Below are 15,057 nucleotides of genomic sequence, written 5' to 3' on the forward strand. Positions count from 1 at the left end.
AACTGGTACTTCCTGGGTCTGGGAGGGGTATCCAGGGTCCTCCCAGCGACCAATCGCCAAGCTGGGGGAGCGCAGAGGGCCCCTCAGTGCACTCTCCAGTGGACCCGGAAGGGGACCAGAAGTACTTCTAGTCCACTAGCAGGTTCGCTGCCGAGCACATGGAGGGCTCCCCCTGACCCCTGCACTCCTGTGGGACACTCCATGTGCCCCTGCATCACAGCGATCACAAGCTGCACTCGTACCTCGAGGTATGTAGAAAAAACATTTAAAGTGTCTATGGCCAAATCACTGATTCTCTGAATCAGCATCAAATCTTCAAGTTCGGATTTGGCCAAATCGAATCAGGGACAGTGATCAGAATCAACTAATCGAATTATTGTCCCTGATTTGGGCCAAATATGAATCCAAATCGAATGGGGCCCGCTTTGCACACCCCTAATATTCTTCCATATAGGTCTAATATGCAAATGATCTTCCTCATATGCATGCTGGGACTTTACTTTGTAGTTCCTATTTCTGGCTTGTTGGCTTCAGTCATGAACATCACTCTGTACTGTCTTGAGTAGTCTTTGCTCTCTGTGCGACTCAGCTGCCCCATCAGTTTATAAGGAGGTGCTACTACTTGTGGCAGAGAATGGTCTGTTATTCTAAGCATATTAAGAATGCTGTGAATACATTATTTTTATCTCCATTTCAAATAAAACCTAAAACCAAATCCTGACCATTTGTGGTCATTAAAGATCTCCCGGCATGTTTTTCAGCAGTAAGGATGTTAACCCAAATTGGGTTTTAGCCAGGGTACTGGGGTTAGTACATTCTTCCTTCTTAAATTTCCCCTGCAATTTCCAATGTAGAAGTTATTTCCTTCCTAGAGGCTATTGTAAATGTTGAATAGTGATACTGTCCACTCTGAAACAACTTCTGTGTTGTTTCAGAGGCAGCTGTATTTCAAGTGTGCAAAAAGTGATTCATTTATAATTTATAAAATGTGCCAAATACAGGCAATATCTGTACATGCAGGTTAACTATGCACATTAAAACATACTTAATTGGAGAAAAAGAAAATTGGGAGAAGACTCCAAGAAAAACAACAGGTAACACAGACACAACCTCCAACTCCCATTTTTTCTCCTCTTCTTACTGTTGTCACATGCAATCATTTCCACTATGGCCATTAAAAGCCTTATATATTAATTGGTCTGAACAGTTGGCAGGATAGAACTGTTCACCAAGTCATCTAACAGCTCTTTGAGCAGACAAGTATTTATTTTTGATATCTCTCAAAGAAGAAACTATCTTATCATTTCATTTTAACAAAACCTCTTCTGTCCACCCCTAGTATTCTCTGCCACATCAGTGTCACCTTATTTACAATACCGAAGGCCTGAGAAAATCAGCAAGATGTAGCTCCTTCCATCCCCTTCACATAGTCACAACCATGTCAACTTCACCTTCTCATTCACAATGAGCCTCCAATTCAATTTGGAGAGATTCAGAGAGATTCGACGATTCAGACATAGACACAGTTTATATGTTTTTTCTACATACCTCAAGGTACCAGGTGGCTCATGAATGCTGAGATGGTGGGATGGATGGAGCACAGGGGGGTCCCCAGCGCGCTTGGCGGTGGACCTGGAAGTGGACCAGAAGTATTTCTGGTCCACTTCTGGGTCTGCTGGCAAGCACGCAGGGAGCCCCCCACACTCCTGTGGGACACTCCATCTGCCCCACCATCTCAGCATTCACAAGCTGTGCCTGGTACCTCAAGGTACCTAGAAAAAACATTTAAAGCTTTGTCTATGGCTGATTTGTTGATTCGCCGAATCAGAATCGAATCTTGAGATTCAGATTTGGCCGAATTGAATCGGAACAGTGATCTGAATCAGCTAATTGAATTACCATCCCCCAAATCAGGCCAAATCCAAATCAAATACAGCCTGCTTCGCACTCCCCTAGCATAAACATCAAAAAACAGTTACCGAGAACTGTATTCCTATGAGGTTCTATCATTGTGCATTTTTTTTCATTTTTTTGAAAACAGTATGTGTGTTTTTGAAAAATTATCCTCTAATTATGGTGAATGGATGGAACAAACCAAACCAATAAAAGTTACTGTATCTCATGGTGTACAAGTCAACATTTGAAGGCCAATTTTTAACTCTTAAAATTCAACCTCAACTTATACATCATATCACCATCCCCTGTGAGCAGCACTGGGCTTGGTGCTGGGCTGGTGTGGCCCAGGCAGCACTGTGTGCAGGGGATGGGGCCGCATCAGCCTAGAACCGATCCTGACACTGGTTGCAGAGGATGGGGATGAGGATGGGGACAGGTTCAGCTGGCATGGCTCCTTACCTTGCAAGTGGTATAGGGCATGCAGGCAATGGGTTTGTGCCAGCCAAGTGCTGAACTTGGCCCTGACAGCTGAGAGCGGCACTGTCGAGCACCAAGCTGAGCCCATTCCCTGCAAGTGGCACCAAGTCCAGCCCTGTCCCCTGCAAGTGGTGCTTGGTTGGCATGGCCCCATCCCAATGCTGGGCTTGCAGGGGATAGGGCCATGCCAGACAAGCGCCAAGCTGGCCATCTACCATTAGTGGCACTTCCAAGTGCTAAGCCTGGCCCCACCAGCTGAGCACCGAGCCCAGTGCTGCTTGCAGGGAGTGGGGCTGGGCTTGGTGCTCAGCAGTGCTGCTCGCAGGAGATGGGACAGAGTGCTGAGCACTGGTAGGGGATGGGGCCTGTCCCTGTCCCCCTCTTATACATAGTGCTTATGAAAATCCTTATTTTTTGCATCAGAAAACCGGGGTCGACCTATATACCATGTCAACCTATATACCTTGAAATACAGTAATAGAGTAGCAAGAGTAATCAAGTGTATGTGTCTGTGCTAATAGTGGTAAAAAGACAATGTCAAGGTTGAGAGGTCAGAAAATTGTTTTGCATTCAAAATACTTTCCTCTTCCATCCATTCACCATAATTCACCATAATTATTTAAAAACATATGTACTATTTTGAAAAAAATGAAAAAAGTACACAATAATAGAACCAATAAAGACTGTTTGACCACCGCATACATGTATGGGTACTCTTTATATCTCTGCTTGTTCCTAAGATTAGAACTGCAAGATATACTTTTTATTGCATTTTTAACTTTATAGTGTGTTTTTTTGCAGTTTTTCTGGCCACAAATAAAGGTTTCAATGTTATATTCCTTATTTAGAGAAAACTCCCATTTAGGCCAAAGGGAACAAATGTAGGCCTGAGAGCTAGAGTTATAAGACAATAACACAATGTTAAACTATAATTGGCTACTGAAAGAATAAATAACATGGATTTCTGGGTCACAGAACAAAGTTATAATTTAAAAGAGGAGACAAGAAGCTGGGTCTTTAAAATTATTTTAATTATGGTATCTTTTTTTCTCTGTAACTACCAGTTAAAGAAAATAAATGGGGGGGGGGAGGAGGGGGAGGAGGACTGTACAACTCTATTTTCAAAAGACAAAGTAAAATAACTGAATGAAAAGCTGCAGACACAAATGCCACCTTGCAGCAAGCATCCTAATTAAGTATATAACACATACAGAGAAGCTTATTTTATTCCTCTAAAAGTACACACTCTGAACATTACTGACACATTCAGTAAGTGACCAGGAACCTACAGAAAGGGCCCAAGAACCAAAGATTTTTTCCTTGTTTAGACAGTTCACTCAAAGGCCTCCTGTTTTATAGCCGGAAAGGGCATTTGTTTCATTAATTACCCTCTAGGGCATGTGATGGGCAAAGCTCTTGCTACATGGAAACAAAAGTGAGGAAAATAACTAATACACCATATGTCTATGCAATTAAAAAGTAGCTCTCTGTAACTGAATCCAAGTCCTGATGGTTCATTGCTTAATCAAGCTACTATTGATCTGAAATCCATAGGAATTTCACCTATAAAATGAATGCAGGATTGATGCTTTGTTATTTGTAAGCATGTGTTGAAATCCACCCCTATTATGTGGGTGGATGGGTCCCAACTCAGGAAAACCCTGCAGGACAAATGCCTTACTACTGCCTAACTGTAGGCATTGCAGGCAAGCAGTCAGGTGTCTGTCAATCACTTAAACTTTTCATTTCTTTGAGTTTGGCGTTTGTGATAGGCATTTTATCTGTGTGACCACTTTAAAACATGCACACTCTAGTACTTTTGTGTAGGAATCTCCACATTATGTTTTGGTTTTTAGAAAGACCTGTTCTTCAGGAAAAATGCTCAGACATCTTAGAGGGCTGACAGGTACTGAGTGTTGGAGAGAGAGGGAGAAGGCAGCAGAGGAAAGGGGAAAAGAGAGGAAGGAGCAGCTTGGGAAGTTCTGGTGGGCTCAACGGCACGTCATGGCAGCACCTACTGATGTTAGAGGGTATTGGGAGAAGGGGTAAAGTGGGGGCTTTTGGAGCAGGCTGTGGGAAGTGCCAAGGCGAGTATAACAGATGCATGGCTCAGGGACTACAGCCCGGCTGCAGGCAGTTAGAATGCAATAGCCTGTCTGCCTAGGAGGACTAGGCCAGCTGACACAGATGATTGCCTGGCCCAGAGGAAGTTAAAAGCTTCCTGAGAAGGGCGCTGGGAGAGAGAAAGCTGTGGTGCTTAGGGAGGAAGCACAGAGTCCGGGTTGACTTCTCAGGGTCTGAGGAAAGACCATAAGTTGTCATTTAATCATTTATTTGTGCACTTTGTTTATTGTTTATGTTGGTTCTTGTAGGGAGAAGCCCGTCCCAGGGAAAATAAAGACCATTTGAGCAAGCAATAGCAATCTGCTACAGGGAGTTTCTGACAGACATAACAGGGTGGAGATAGAGATAAAAATAGGAGCAGCTAGTAGCAGGATAGAGGAAAGAGTCTCAGGGTATTGTTCCTGCTGCATAGCAGAGAGGACAGTTGCCTCAAGCAATTGCCTGTTCAAGTGACTGAGTCAACTATGGAAGAACTTGCCTTTGCAAGAACCTCAAGAACCCAATAGAAAACTAAGTACCCAAATGTAAGTTCCAAGGGGCCCCTTATGTAATTTTCTTGGGCTTCATCACAGGATTCAGGTTTTGGGAAGGGGACTATGATTAAATGCCACAGCTACTATGAAGGTTTGACTAATCCTTGGACGAACAGATAGTCTCCAAAGCTGTGGAGTTTATATTGGCCACAACCCATAAAGGCTCAAGATCAGGCTTAAACCACACAAGCTCCTTAATCATTTTATGTTGTTGTTGTTTCTAACTTTTCAAAAACCTTTCAAACTTGTAGGAAAACAATCCAGCTATATGGAAAAACTGCTCTCCAGGTACCTAAAGGCAGCTGAGTCCAACAAACTTTCTTCAGGCTCCTACTTTGATGATATAAACAGCTATTCTCACTCATTTAACCAGAAGTAAATTTACAGAGACAGCTAGTGCGAAAAACAGTAGCTTTCACAGCTGGAATCTACATCCTCTCACTGTACCCGGAATTTTATACATTCTTTTTGTTTCTAATCTTTTGTTTTGTTTTGTTCTTATTTGAAACTGAATTCTGAAAATGGTGGAAACACAAATATTAGTATTGAAGAGATAAATATTATTTTTAATGTTTTTTTCAATTTCATACCTTTTTGTTCTTTTTTTTAAAGAAAAATGGAATTAATTGGATAGAGCAGCCAGTTGTGACAGAAAATGATTACAACTAGTTCAGAAGATTATAAATTGCTTTGCTTAGCCCAATTATTAAAATATTTTTCTCATGGATTAATACGTAGTCTGGTCTGTATCCCATACATACAACACATTATGTATGAAGCCTAGTCAATTATTTTTATACATGTTATTTACCCTCTATGGTTTATAAAACCTGAAAATAAATCCTCTTCTGATTTTGTACTTTTTTAGAATGGTAAAAATATGTCTGCCTTCTTGTTTCTTATGAAGATTAACTTTGTGGCACTTCATCCCCCTTCTCCTCATCAATGATGTTAGCACACCTGTGTAGTAGCCAAAAGCTAGTTATTTCGCCAGCACAGATGAAGGGACAGTGGCTTACTGATTTTGGTGGGCTGCCTAAAACCAGAAGTTACTCTTTTTGTTTAGCTGAAGTTTTTGTTTAATGCTGGTATTTCTTGATTTTAGAATGCTTAGCTTTGCAACTATACCAATGTTCCTTTAACTTAGTGGGCTTTAATTTAAAAAAATGTGTTGTGTTGTTTTTTTGTATGGAAAAGAATGCTTGGTTTCAGCTAATAGAACATTCCTCCTTCACTGAGTTCTCTACTAAGCTATATTTTGAGGGAAAACATCTGTGTTTGGCTCACGAATTCAGAGACTTTTAACCCTATCCCTGCTAAACAGTGGCATGGAACCTCTCTATCCTGGTACAGATCTGCATAAGTCATTTTAGAAATCTGATTCTGAAAAAACTTGAAAATATTCTCAGTGTTTGGGATCATAAAAAGCTACCTTTTCAATCACTAGAAGCTTCTCAATTCATTGCTTCTTCCCTTCCTAAAATATTATTTTCATGGCAGTAAGAGAATGACTTTTCAATACATACTATTATTAATTCATGAGCAAAAACAATATATTTGGTACCATAACAAATCTAAACATTAAGATCCCATCTCTTTCTGGTAATACTCTAGTATCCCATTACCAGCAGCTTACTTCACTTTATTAGCAGTTACTAGAACAGTTACTGTATTATAGCTACTATAGTAGAAGCATATTAGACGAAAAAAAATCTTTCATAGTATTGGGAAAGTGAATACAGCACTCATGAAGGAGGTCTCTAAATTGCTTCACTATTGCAGAGACAGTCTTTTACCCTGATTTTGCAAACATGTAGCCCCATGCAAACCAAGCTTTTCTGATTCATTGGCTGGCAACCCCAGATTCTGGGAGTCATAATAGCTTACCTAGGATTTACATCAGGGGTGGGCAAAATGCGGCCTGCAGGCTGGATGCAGCCCATCAGGCCAGTCTATCCGGCCCATGGGACCCCTAAAAAATTTAGAAAATTAATCTTGATCTTCCCCTGGCTGCCTGTCATGCAGCTCTTGATGGCTTGCCAAAACTCAGTAAGCAGCCCTCTGCCCAAAATAATTGCCTGCCTCTGATTTACATGGTTGAAGTCTGTCTCTACTAGTTTCCTGTACTAAGGCCATGTCTACATGGGAAATTTGCCGTGCTCCAGAGTGCAGCCTTCAAGTATGCTAAGCTGTTCTGAGCAAGCTGCCTCCTAAACCTGCAGTAATGTAGCAGGGTCCAAGCAATGGAAGGGATGGTCTAATTAGGCAAGCTAAATGACACTTGCATTTATCAGTGTTAATCACCCACCCTGAACTGCTGTTTGGATGTGGCTACACCACATTTGGTTCAGGAAGCAGCCTGCCCAAAGCAACTCAGCAAGCCTGTGGGTGCCACTCTGAAGCACAGCAAATTTACTATGTAGACATGGCCTAGAGAACGTAGCACTCTGTCTAGTATATTTACTATTCATGCATTCACTAGAGCTCTTTCCAAAGATACCTACTGGGGGGTTTTTCTGCACTTTTTTACTACATTTTTCACAAACTATTGCTTGAACAGCCCATACCATTCTTAATCTGGCTGCTGAAATTAAAACATGTTTCTTACCATCATCAACTGCAACCCCCACCCCCACAACTTATTTCTGTGAACTAGTGATCATAAATCTTCTTTTTTTAAATGTACTTTCAGCACAACACATCAGCACTAGGGCTGTGTGAAGCTTTGGGTGCTGATTCGATTTGGAGGAGATTTGGCCTGATTCAGCGGCTTAATCTCTGAATCTGAATCAAATTGGGAGACCAATAAAAAGGTCCAAATTGATTCGAAGCTGTCCGAATTGATTCAGAAAAGATTTGTAGGGCTTCAGAGATTCAGGCAGTTCCTGCTTGCAGCCGCAGGCAGCGAGACCCAGGCTGTGTGCTGGTAAGTGGGGGGAGGGGTGGAGGGGGCCATAGGGGGACCCCCACCACACCCCATCCCCTGCCTGCTCCCCAGCTCCCCTGAGCAGGCCCTGATCCCTGCCCACTTTCCCAGCCACGTCAATGGCTGCCTCACCCAGCCCCAGTGTCCCGGCTCTTTAAAAAAAAAAGGAAAAGTGCCCTGCACTCACTGGTTCCTGCCAGACTGGGGAGGATCCCCACTGCCCCCCACTTCCCTGCACTGCGTGGGCGGCTCTGCCATGAGCCCCCATCCTCAGCCCATTCTCCCAGCCCCATCAATGGCTGACCCACCTGGCCCCAGCATCCCTGCTCTTTAAAAAAAAAAAAAAGCCCCGTACTCACCAGCTCCTGCAGCAGCCATCGGAGCTTTTGGGGACTTGTGGCAGAGTGCCCCCATGTCGTATGGGGCAGTGGGGGGGCAGCAGGGATTGCCCCCCGCCTGACAGCAACCAGTGAGAGCTGGGAGAGCGAGGAGGGGGTGAGGGTTCATGGCAGAGCCCCCCACACAGCATGGGGCAGTGGGGAGCAGTGGGGATTGCCCCCCCCCACCTGGCAGAAGCCGGTGAATGCAGGGCTTTATTTATTTCTTTTTTTAAAGAGCCAGGACGCTGGGGCTGGGCAGGGCAGCCATTGATGGGGCTGGGAGAGCGGGGGAGGGATGGGGACTGTTTGATTTGGAGATTTGGCCAATTTTGCAGTGGCTGAATCTCCAAATTGGATTTGGCTGAATCAATTTGGGACAATGATTTGAATCACTTAATCAAATCACTGTCCCCCGAATCAGCCGAATGTGAAGCGAATTATTAGCGGCTTCGCACAGGCCTAATCAGCACCACTGGGTAAGTGTATGCTTTCAATCACCAACAAGACACTTTCTCATTCTGATGCCAAATGAAAACCCCATGTACACCTCATTTGCAAATTTTCCAGGCTTGTGGCTGATGTTTCTCACCAGTATTATTACTGGAACTGCTTTTACAGCCATTTATGAAAAAGATCTGCACAAGTGTGTGTGCATGCTTGATGTCTGACTATACTTAAGTAGTCCAAAAAACTAATTTGAAAACTTATTTATTTGTAGTCCTGACAAGAAATTTAGAAGTGGTTAATATGCTGTGATAGGATTTTATAATAACCATACACATACAGAAACTAACCATCAGTTCCTGTTTGATTTAGGTCTATTGCATGGATATTTAATTCACATCTTTATTTTTAAATACATCATAAAGAAGGTTGTATTGTTTCAAAGACAGAAATAAGAATGCTAGACCAGTTAAGATGTAATTGGTAATGACTTTAAAAGGCTCCAGATTAAGGATGCCTAATACCTTACAGCAGTATGGCACAAGTTTAAAATTTGCCAGGAGAACCACACTTTGTCTACATATGTTTTATACCTAGTTCCTTCCTTCCAGCCTCATTATGGGACATTAAAAGAAAGGGGGCATTTTCCATTTATGAATAACGTTTCCTCACATTGCAACTATGTGTCTTTTTACTTCTTAGCCACTTATTTTCATTTGTTTTATTTCATCCTCTCTGTCTCCTTCCACCTCACATTTTCCTTTTTTCCATAAAATCTTCAGACATTTCATTTTAACTTATAAAATATAACACTGTTTTAAGATGGCATAGTTAAAGTCTCCAAAAGTAAAGAAAAGCAAAAATTGACGTTTCTAACAAGCATTTCCCCAGGCATACATTTCATAACATAAACAGTAATACATTAACCTATCAATTTACCAGAAACATGAATAGAAAGCACGATACATTTTATGTGTATTATTGTTGGGTTAATGTTGGTTTTGGAATACTAGGGCTGAATTATGACCAATTTATTTGGCCAACTAGTATCATTGAATGAATGGAAACAAAGGGTGCAGTTTATTTTATTATTGCTTCCAGTACCCATCTCACCTTCACATGTTCGGCCATCTGTAGAAACTGAAAAACCCTGCTCACAAGTGCAGTGGAAAGAACCGCCTGTATTTATGCATTCCCCATGAGGCACACACAGTTGAGATTCTTCACATTCATTGATATCTGAAAAACACAGAGCAAAGCTGTAAAACACTTTAAAACAAACTCTTGAATACTACTTGTGCAACTGATTCAAGTATGCATTAACAGTTACTGCCATTTAGTTCTGGTCTGCAACTTTTTCTGATAAGCTTGTCAAAAAATGTTTCATTTCTAACATCTGTGAGGTGCCCTGATGTAGAAGATGTGTGCTAGAAGTGTGGGACAGTTATCATACCTGACCCATTTCAGCTATGGGGGTAGGTGCTAAATTAGCAGAGAATGATTACTGAAAGTGGAAAGTGGCAGGATTTATGCTGGCCTCTGAGAAGGAAGAACTATCAAGAAGCCAGTAATCATACTGCTTGGCTCTAAGCACAAGTTAGAACAACCTAGGGGCAGCTTAAATTTCCATCAGCTACATAAATGGAACTAACTTCCGCCAGCTAAGGAAGTCCTAAGAAACCACATGATTGCTAAGCATAGGCATACAGCTGCAGTCAAGCTTTCTCCACCTTCCTCCATGCAATGGGGCCAAACAGCAAATACGGAAAGACAGGTGACGCCTGAATAAGGCAAAGCCAGAGAAAGCCTAAGGAATGAGATGAGCACTGCCCTAAAATGGATAGGCAACAGTGAAATTGCTTTTGCCCCATGACCCCTTCAATTTGTTTCCAGCTTAGGTTAGCTATGGGAAGGTGTCCTTGGTGCTCTGTACTAACTCCTGTATCTCCAGGTAGAACAGGAGGAAACACTCTTCCCAACAGGTCACTCCTACTGACAGGAAGGGGAGTACACCCATTAGCTGCTGACCAGAAAATGTGGGTTGGATCTGGACTATATTAATCACATTGAGACAGAAGCCTTCCTGACCACCTCAGCAGGTTTCTCCCTACATGGTGAGGTGGTAGTATCTTAAGGCACATGCCGTATCTTTAAGCCCTATCTAGATGTTTCTGTACCAGTTAAGCCCAACCCCTTTCTTTACTATTGATGGTAACAGTAGCATAGCACTAACAAAGCCATCATCCATTGATCTTGGAGCAATCAGTTTAGTTTATTTCCAATGAGATAATATGAGACAAACCCAAGGGAAGGCTGCCCACAGGAACTGAGGATAGACGTTTTTAGCAGAATATACTTTTACCAGAGGAGTGATCCATCTGGGGACAGCAAATAACATCTGGACATTTCTATCTATAGGTCTTTAGCAAATGGAACTTGGTTAAAAGTAACACATTTTAGAAATTTCTATCTTAACATTATGCATTTCCATTTCTCCAGCTCTGCAGTAAAAATAAGATGTTCAACACAATTTCTTTTTCATCTGAGATAGATTCTGCTTAAGTAAACCAGCAATTCTGTCACCATGCACTACACTCAACTTTTTTAGATTCAGTGCACCCCTTGTTAGGATCAAGGCACCCTTTGGACAATGCTAGCTCTTAGCTTTGACTCATTTCTTGACTATGGAAAAGAAATAGCACAATTATTTTGTTGCAAAGAACTCATGAAGACCACCCTCAGGGAATCTCTGGGACATGTCTTGATAAGCAGAGAAAGTCAGGGTTTCCCTGCTTACAGGGACTGCTCTAGAAGAAAAAAAAAAGCGTGGAAACCAAACTAATTATTTCCAAAGATATTAAAAGTAGAGAATGAAGGGAAGACAGGATTAACAACAATATGGGGAAAAAATTAAAGTTATCTGAATGATCTGACTGCACCCGATCAACTGTGTTTTTGCTGAGTAAAACCTAAACTTTCTTTTATTTTCTTTTGGGAAGACCACATTTTCATAAAAGTATTTTGGCTGAGGGACTAAAAAATTTCAACCTTAACTGTTGGTTGATATTCTTTTGCCTGTGAATATTTATTGTCTAAAGTCTGTAACCTGAAATGATTAATTTAGAAAATAAAATTAATTATATAGTCGTATTTTTCATTTGATTTATCTTTATGTTTTTCTGTTGTATTGTTTAAAACCTGCATTTTATTGCCAAACTACCGTCTTTAGAAAAAAGTATTTATTAAATGGCTAACTGGAATTTTTGGCACAATCTGTCAGTTAATCAAGATTCCTAGATTAAAGGTTCGGAATGGAGCACAATCTACAATTATCTTCATTATTAAAACATTGTGCTCTACTTCTAATCTAAATTTGGCTGGCTTCAAATTCTGGACACTGGATCTTATTATACCATGGTCTGAAAGTTTGAAAAACCTTCTGCTATGAAGTTATGGTTCCCTGTGTAAATATTAAACTATAATTAAGTCACCTTTTAACTTTCTTTTTGTTAAATTAAGATGACTGAGCTCCTTCACTATAAAGCATTTTCCCAAACCTTTGCTTACCCTTGTGTCTGTTTTTTGAATATTTTCCAACTCAACGCCCTTTAAATTGCTAGCACTGGACCTGGACAAAGACAGCTAATAATCATTGCATCAGTGCCAGATAAAAGGTTGATGTAATCTTCCCTAGTTTTACTTAGCATTCCCATGCTCATACATGCAAGGACCACATTAACCCTGTGGCCACAGGGATGCGCTGAAATCTCAGGCTACAAACAGATGTTGCCTTTGTGTCACCATAAACATTTTTCTGGCAATGCAAAACCCAAGCAAACAGTCATCCATGTCCCTTGTCAAGCCACAAATGCCCAACATTGTGCTTAGAGCCAAGCAGCATGATTACTATCTTCTGGATAGTTCTTTCATCTCTGTGAGACCAGCAGAAATCCTGCCACTTTCCACTTCAGTAAATATTCTCAACTATTTCCTGAACCATCATGACTAAAACACTGCAGCCCCATTTAAAGTGCAAGAGTTCTGGAGCTGCTAATTAACATCCTCCTGAAGTACAATAGATACAGAATGCATTTCATCCTCACATCATACAACCTCAGCACCACAACCATTATTTTCTTAAAATACAGAACAAAAGTATACATCGAACTCTTCTGCTTTTTTTTTTTTTTTGGACCACTGACCACTTCCATCTAGTAATAAATGAATGCTGTTCTTTGAGGGAAAGAGGGTGGTTCTCTTTCTCAATCATAGTTAAAATCTTTTTATTGTCCTTCTATCTGCTGCATAGATTCCTCTTTGTGTCCTGTTTTCTTCTCTTTCAGTTTTCTGCAGTTTGTAGCTTTGATTTATATTCATTACTGTTGGCTTCCCCTTTCTTCATTAGCTAACTGCATTCACTTCTCCAGGTTGGTATTTTGACGGGGTGGTGACTTTTTAGACATGTGTCTCCTAACTAACATTCACATCTTTCTGTTTAAATTCTTTCTCCAAAATAATTTGGTTCATCTTTGGGAAGTTTTTCATATTTGGGAAGTTAGTTCATTAAAAAAACAAGTATCTGTTCATGTGTGTATCACCTGTGTGGACTTTATTGTCTTTATATGTAACAAATGTAAACAAGACATTTACATGTACTTAAACTACTACTGATTTTTTGCTTGTGATCAATTATCTGCCAAGATGAGTTTTTACACAGAATTCTCTTGTGTTGGATTCAACACATTTTGAGTTAGGAAATTGTTATCCATAATACTTTGTGATTCAGTGTATCCATAATTTTTAGAGATTTAGTGCATCTGCATATGTCTTTTAGTGTATACCACTCAGATTGAAGCCCCAGTGATAATACATACAATTGCTTAAAGAGCCAGTCACTGTCACCCTGTTTCTTAATATGATTTGGTGGTGTGCAACAGATACCAACATGTACACCATCTTGTGCTTAATCTGTTAGGACATTTGATAACAAGCATGCCAAAGACTACAAAAATCTTTCAAGATTTGGGAAAATGTACTAGCTCCATATGACCACTCTCGTTCCAAGAATTCCTACCTTAAGACAATAAAGCTGGAATGATGCCTGTTGGAACAGTACAACATATGTAAAACCCTAAGGTACAATAGATGATTACAGAGATTAGCATAACAATGAGAGAAGAATAAGAGGGTGCTTGTAATCATACTAAGTTCAGTTTTTCATGATTTATACTTTCCCTGAGGTATTCCACACTTTGCTTATACATTTTTATAGCTAGACTATACCTTGACAACCCCTGCTGGCCATCTGCCGGAAGCCATCTGGACAAATGCACTCATAAGATCCATCAGTATTCATGCAGTTTCCTCCAAGGCAAATATCACTGTCTTGGAAGCATTCATTAACATCTGAAATCAAACCATTGCTAAATATTAGACACTTCCAAAACTGAATAAATTCTTAAAGGCAGCACATTTAATATGCATATATTGATTTGAAGTAAGTGCTTATCCTTACTACATTTAAAGAAATATAATCATTTCATTTTATTAACTATGGTACCATGATCCTTTACATTTCCTCCCATGATATTCGTATCTCAGAAATTTCTTTAATACTTCTATCCAGTCTTAAACCTTGAGTCTGTGTATTGTTCATTCTTAGCAAGAATGCAAAGTATTGAGAGACAATGAGACACTTTGTAAGAGACTTTTACATAAATTTCTCCTCTACTTCCATATTTATTGTAATGTTACCATATTACAGGTAAGTACCATATTTTCACACATACAAGTGCCCGAATAAAACACAAACCTTATTTTTGGAAGGCAGAATGTACACAAAAAAAGATTTTCCAGAGTCATGGCACACAGCAAGTCCTCCTGGGAACAGACTGCATCTAGGAAGCGTGGCATCAGGAACTTCCTGGTGTGGCAAACTATCTTCTGTGAGACCACACTTCCTGGATACTCTACTTCCCCAGGAGGACTTACTCTGTCACACAAGGTTAGGCCCTAAGTAAGCCCTTCCAAAGGGCAGTAGCAAGACTGTTACCTCTTTACTGTAAGCAGTCCTTTATATAAGTTCCTAGAAATAAAGTACAACCTAGAAATAAATACAACCTACACCCCTAGAAATACAGTGTTAGTTTGCATATCACAAGCCTAATCAAGAGGTTCACTTGGTGCTTTGGGCATAAGCTATAGCAGGGGCAGGCACGTGGGGGGGTCCCAATCGTCATAGTGCCCTGTGACCAGTGGGGTCCCCCAAGGCTCTGTC

General features: G+C 40.8%; 1 protein-coding gene across 1 annotated transcript in view; it reads right to left on the reverse strand.

Annotated features, from left to right (window-relative positions):
* LTBP1 (latent transforming growth factor beta binding protein 1) overlaps nucleotides 1-15,057 on the reverse strand; it is a 461,583-nt gene that overhangs the window by 82,782 nt on the left and 363,744 nt on the right. The window contains exons 21-22 of the mRNA XM_019526927.1: nucleotides 14,064-14,186; nucleotides 9,894-10,019 (exon numbers count right to left, since the gene is read on the reverse strand). Of these exons, the coding sequence (XP_019382472.1) occupies nucleotides 9,894-10,019; nucleotides 14,064-14,186 (249 nt within the window). The remainder of the gene's footprint in view (nucleotides 1-9,893; nucleotides 10,020-14,063; nucleotides 14,187-15,057) is intronic.

Source organism: Gavialis gangeticus, unplaced genomic scaffold (genome assembly GCF_001723915.1).
Source record: "Gavialis gangeticus isolate Ggan-Ray unplaced genomic scaffold, GavGan_comp1, whole genome shotgun sequence".
Classification (NCBI taxonomy): domain Eukaryota; kingdom Metazoa; phylum Chordata; order Crocodylia; family Gavialidae; genus Gavialis; species Gavialis gangeticus.